This window comes from Mytilus trossulus, chromosome 9 (assembly GCF_036588685.1).
Source record: "Mytilus trossulus isolate FHL-02 chromosome 9, PNRI_Mtr1.1.1.hap1, whole genome shotgun sequence".
NCBI classification, from domain to species: domain Eukaryota; kingdom Metazoa; phylum Mollusca; class Bivalvia; order Mytilida; family Mytilidae; genus Mytilus; species Mytilus trossulus.
In genome coordinates this window covers 26,970,563-26,976,736 of record NC_086381.1, presented here as the reverse complement: position 1 = coordinate 26,976,736, position 6,174 = coordinate 26,970,563, and the positions used below count along the sequence as shown (strand labels likewise).

General features: G+C 31.3%; 1 protein-coding gene across 1 annotated transcript; it reads left to right on the top strand.

Annotated features, from left to right (window-relative positions):
* Positions 1-629: 629 nt before the first annotated feature.
* Positions 630-5,809, top strand: LOC134683751 (uncharacterized). The gene is made up of 3 exons (XM_063543064.1): positions 630-1,007; positions 2,556-2,738; positions 5,265-5,809. Exons 1-3 carry the CDS (start codon positions 698-700, stop codon positions 5,501-5,503), a joined length of 732 nt encoding a protein of 243 aa, XP_063399134.1. The 5' UTR covers positions 630-697; the 3' UTR covers positions 5,504-5,809.
* The last annotated feature ends 365 nt before the right edge of the window (positions 5,810-6,174 follow it).

Genomic DNA, 6,174 nt, shown 5'->3' with positions numbered 1-6,174 from the left:
AACATACCTTATTTTCTTATTCTTTTATTGGTAATACGTACATGTGCAGACATGACAATATGACCAACATTTCCTATGACTGTAGCATTCAACAGTATTGTGTATTCAAAACTTTTAAAAAGGGGGTTGTTTTTCGGGACTAAATACCTATGAAAGAGTTCAGAAATGATTTCACCTCTTCAAGAATTACATCTCATGTATGTGTCTACATGTATAACGTTAGGCATGACGTTAATCATCAAATTAGAGGCAAATCCATTCTGATAAAAGTAACCTTGGAATTGTTTGAACAAACAGGTAGAGAATCTTATTATTAAATTTTAAATGTTTACATGACCAGTTATGTTCCTTTGTTGCAATTGTTGACAGAAGATTGACCGACAATAAAGACGTAAGAACGAGGCACTTTCCCTCAAAAACCAAATTGTACGGAATGCCCCTTTGTATTCTTCAAAATATATGAATTTTAATTATGCTTCTTGTTTAGATATGTAATATGCAGACGTACATTGGGGATTATAGGATAACAATCATTGAGAACTTAGGTATGAATAATATATTTACAATCACTTTGCTTTAAAGTTTGTAATTGGAAAAAACACAATACATTTGCAAATCAGTCTTATCAAATTACGACCGTGTCAGTGTCAGTACCATTAGTCGAGTAAAATAGTTTCAATGAAAACACCACATTAACATGGAAGCTGGGTTCTTAAAATGTGTCTGTTTTATAGTTACTAGTTATATGACTTTAATTTCAAAACCTATTGTTGGCGATTGTTTTAAAATGACAGAAAGAAACGAATTGAGAAATAAACATATCAAAGGAAATCTAGTTAAATCTGTGACGACGGAGACTAGTATTGAGTGCTTTAGACAATGTAATAAACTAATTAGATGTTCATCAATATCTTACAACCCACAAAATAAGATCTGTTATATGTACTCGAGGTTAAATACATATTCAGATGGAACCATAGAAGATGGAAGGATGTACTATTTGAAAGGTTAGTGTGTCGATAAAAATGTTTAAATTTTAAAATTTGAAGTAATATATTGTGCCAAAAGTTCTTATTGGTAAAATGAAAGTAATGATAAATTGGACGGACGCCATTCTGATTTGATTGACTTGTATGGTATATCAGTGTCTCAAGCGCATTTGGTGACCTATAGTGGCTTACAACATTTTGACACTTTGTGGTTAATATCTCAATTATGTCATAGATCAATGTTTTTTTTATTATTAAAATCGCATTTAATTAATTTTCTAGAGAATTTTCACTCCCTATGGACTGACTCCTGTAAATACTGAAACTATCCGCTCAGCTGGAATAATAACTTCACATCTAAGTGAGTTGGTGAAGGGAATTGAAGAAGTTTATTGTACGGTTTTCCAGTATATCATTAATTTTGATGTTGTATTGAATTCATGAACAAGAAACATACTTTAGTATTTGTACTTCAGGATTTAACAATATACATAAATATTAATAAGTGTTATTTGCATAAATTAATATGATGACGATTAATTAACACTTTATTTATTTTCTGCGTCCGATATTCATGTTTGCATTTATCTTCATCAAGAACGCTCATACCATAGACATTGATGTATGAGATCTAAACATGAGAATACCTATGTGACCAAAAGAGACCTAAACATGAGAATACCTATGTGACCAAAAGAGACCTAAACATGAGAATACATATGTGACCAAAAGAGACCTTAACATGAGAATACCTATGTGACCAAAAGAGACCTAATAAAACATGAGAATACCTATGTGACCAAAAGAGACCTAAACATGAGAATACCTATGTGACCAAAAGAGGTCTAAACATGAGAATACCTATGTGACTAAGAGAATTAAACACATTTCCAAGTCATATAAGGCCAACTTTGGCCGAGGGAGTTGGAACCTTTTTTTCTCAATAGTTTATTGATTAATTCGGGAAAAGTTCGAATAAAAAAAACACCGAGTAAACACCATTTGTATAGCAGGAGGTAAAGTTTAAGGATAATTCCAGAATATTTTAATTCCTCCTGAGAAGCTCTGTGTGAATGCTGCTGTATGTAAATAAAGTTACAAGTCGTCAAGAAGAAGAGCACAGTTTGATCCTATTGGAATACCAATTGTTTGTTGAAATACACGTCCTCTAAAGGTTATAGATATGTAGTCGATCAAAGATCTTTAGGATGTCTGTTTCGGAGATCGTTCATTATCAGAGTGCTTATTCTTTCTTTTTTTTATATATATATACAGCATGAGAGAGTCAACGCATTATTTCGTAATTATTATGTACATTGAAAGGTTTTAAAATTTATCAGTTTATATTTGTATCCGAAATACATATATTTGATGAGTCACTTTATTAAATAGACGTAGTTTAGTTGTGGGTCAACAATGCTTCTCAACTTCGCGATGTATTTGCCCTTCTTTTCTTTTTATTCGAGCGTCGTTGATGTATCTATGAGGAGGTTTTTTTTTAATTTTATTTTTTACATCATTTTACAGAACAGAATTAAAAAAAAATGGTATATCTAAATATTACAGATGTTAAAAACTGTCCCACAGAAGAAGGATATACATATAAATCGAGTCTCATGCTGTGCATTAAGTTTTATGATGTTGAAGTAACGTACCAGAATGCTGTTTCTACATGTCATTCAGAAAATTCATCCCTGGTGAGAATAGATAGTCCGGAAGTTCAAAAAATTGTGTATTCATATTTAACATGTGAGTATTTTTATCATTTTCCTAATATGTAAGATAAAGTTTATCTTTTTGTGAATAGTTCAGTAGCAGTAAAGTTTTATGAAATATAACGGCGATTTGATTTATATTAAAAAAATATGCTGATTTACACATGTTTTTGGACCAATAATATTCAGCACAGAAACTCGAGAAAAAAGTATGGAAAGGTAAAATTCATAATAATTGGGGAGCAAATAAACAAAGGAACTTACACCGACCAGTTACAACCAAAATAAAACCAATGTTGATATTTTAGCTTATTTCATGAAGTCCACTACTACTAGTACTAAATATGGCGTGTTGGTTGTCTTGTAAGCTTAGTAAGCATACTATTTAGAATAACTACCCTAAAATTGCATGGAACGTTCATGAACTAGTGACATTGGGCTCATAACGGTCATAACATATTTCTCAATTTAAAATGTTTGATTTATATAAATTCATTTACTAGGTTTACATGGTTTAGTGAGCGAACCAGTTAAACTCCGCCCAGTCAAGTAAAATAAATCGAGCAACACCAATGATGCAACTCTCCACCAGAGAGCATATGACAGTGAAGTTATCAACTAAATGCCAACATACAGCCTGTAACAATGAGCAACTCGAACATGAGCGCATGATACGCCCGACGTCTTGTGTGGAAGTGTTTTGAAATAATCATTAATAGTTTCTGAGAAAGTTTTAAGCAATAACCATATATTGTTTTTGAGATACGGCGAGACATGTGAAACCTCCAACCCTGTTTTTTTTTAACAAAAAATCTAAATATCACAAAAATAAAATTTTGAATCAAAACCAAAAAGTATACAGATCTTTAGATTAATATAACAAAGAAGTGTGTAAAGTTTTAAGGAATAATCATAAATTATTTTTGAGATACGGCGCGACATGTAAAAAAAATCTCCCCTGTTTAGCAAAAGACTCAATAACTCAAAAATGAAATTTTGAATCATCACCAAAAAGTATACAGATCTTAAGATTAATATAACAAAGAAGTGTGTAAAGTTTTAAACAATATCCATAAATTGTTTTTGAGATACGGCACAACATGTAAAAAAAACCTCCCCCCTTTTTTTTTTTACAAAATACTCAATAACTCAAATATTGAATCATCACCAAAAAGTATACAGATCTTAAGATTAATATAACAAAGACATGTGTAAAGTTTTAAGCAATAATCATAAAGCGTTTTTGAGATATGGTGCGACATTTAAAAATAAACTCCCCCTTTTTTACAAAATACTCAATAACTCAAAAATGAAATTTTGAATCATCACCAAAAAGTATACAGATATTAAGATTAATATAACTGAGAAATATTTAAAGTTTTAAGCCATAATCAAGAACCGTTTTTGAGATACGGTGCGACATGTGAAAAAAACACATCCCTGTTTTAGTGACAAAGTGCCGTAACTCAAAAAGTTTTAATCTTATTTTTACCAAAAAGTATACAGATCATTTGTCCATCATAAAAAACAACTATATTAAGTTTCATGAAATTTGGATAAGTCGTTCTCAAGTTACAGTGCTACATGTTTACGCCGGACAGACAGACGGACGGACACCGGACATTTGTATACCATAATACGTCCCGTAAAAATTTTTACGGGCGTATAAAAACCAAAAAAACTATAAAAATAAAACGATAACCACTAAACTCACTTAAAGAAGTATATTTAGAGTCTTGGTGTCATATTTTTGTTATACTGTAAACAATAGAATTTTGGAAATAAGTCATCTTAGATACCAGGATTGAAATTTTATATATTTACGCCCGACGCGCGTTTTGTGTACAAGACTAATCAGTGACGCTCGAATCAAAACATGTTAAAAAGGTCAAATAAAGTACAAACTTGAAGAGCATTGAGGACCAAAAATTCCTAAAAGTTTTGCCAAATACAGCTGAGGTAATATATTCCTGAGGTTTTGTTCACAGTTTATTTACAGTTTTGAACATACCAATAATAAATCAAGTAAACACAGAATTGCTGATTACTGGGCTTGTGATACCCTCGGAGAATTAAAACTCCACCAGCAGTGGCATCGACCCAACGGTTGAAAATAAACTCATCATCGATACCAGGATTGAAGTTTTATATTAACGTCAGACGCGCGGTTCGCCTACAAAAGACTAATTAGTGACGCTTGAATTGAGTAATACAAAATTCCACCATTTAATTTAGGACAATATTTGAACAGAGAATTCCCCACACTTTTTAAGAGTAATGAAACGGGGAAAGTTTCAAGTTTTTGGTAGGGTTCGTGTTGCTTAGTCTTTAATTGTGTTTGTTGCGTCTTGTGTAATATTATTGGTCTGTTTGTCTTTTTTCGTTTTTAGCAATGGCGTTGTTTATTTTCGAGTTTTATGAGTTTGACTGTGCCTCAGGTATATTTAGTCCCTCTCCTTGACATTAATTTGCGAAAACTAGAACAACAGTTCTTAACATATTTCAAAAATACCTACCCTTGTCAACAAAAAAAAACTGTATAGACTTTTTGTATGTGCAGATGATGAAAAGTTTACCAACAGTAAAGCCTATATACAAGGCAACAGAAAACAGAACACACCAGAATGGGAATTCGCTGATGGAACCCTTATATCATACATGCCATGGAATCTGAACCAAAAACAACCAGAAGCGTATGATCAAATATTCTTATGTTTCAATGTTGTAGACCAGGGCATGTGGCATGACTGCATTGGTACACAATTATTTAGATTTGTTTGTGAAAGATATTTGTTTTAGTTTGAATATAATAAAGATACACTGTATCTTGTAACTAGTGTTTAAGTGTATTCCGCAAAATGTTATACACTTGAGGAAAATTAATATTTAATAACCGATGTTTGTGCTGAAAAAATATATAGATTATAACATGGCATTTTTCATATCAGACCCAGGTCATGATAGCCTGAGAGCCGACAAGCTAGAGGTATGAGTTTGACCATGGGCTGATAAGAAGTCTGAAAAAAAATATAAGGAATTAGAAAAATATATTATCAAAAAATACAAATCAAATAACAAAAGCTATGTTCTTTTGATCATTTACTTCAGCAGAAGACATGAAGACAAAAAAACTTCAAATCTTTGAAAACATGAATTTGTTGTTATTTGATTTGTATTTTTTGATAATATGTTTTACTGATTCCTTATATATTTTTTTTATCCAATTTCATGTGATTTTATCTATGTTTAGATGAAACCCTTTTGTGTAAATGAACACATAGATATGTTTAACAATTAAAATCTCGAAAAGTGTAATTATGTAGTTGTTTCTTTCTTCCATTGATAATGACCTTTGAACGACCATTTAGAATAAAATATCACTGCAAGATATATTTTGTCTAAGTGGTACTGACCAAGTGTAAACTTGTATGTGTCTCCATGTATTTGTGAAATTATATGAAAGTTAAGTT

Excerpts from the sequence above, each read along its gene's own strand:
- LOC134683751 (XM_063543064.1), top strand. The coding sequence starts at position 698 with ATGGAAGCTGGGTTCTTAAAATGTGTCTGTTTTATAGTTACTAGTTAT. Across the intron at positions 1,008-2,555 it reads AAGGATGTACTATTTGAAAG|ATGTTAAAAACTGTCCCACA; the intron begins GTTAGTGTGTCG and ends TAAATATTACAG. Across the intron at positions 2,739-5,264 it reads TGTGTATTCATATTTAACAT|ATGATGAAAAGTTTACCAAC; the intron begins GTGAGTATTTTT and ends TTGTATGTGCAG.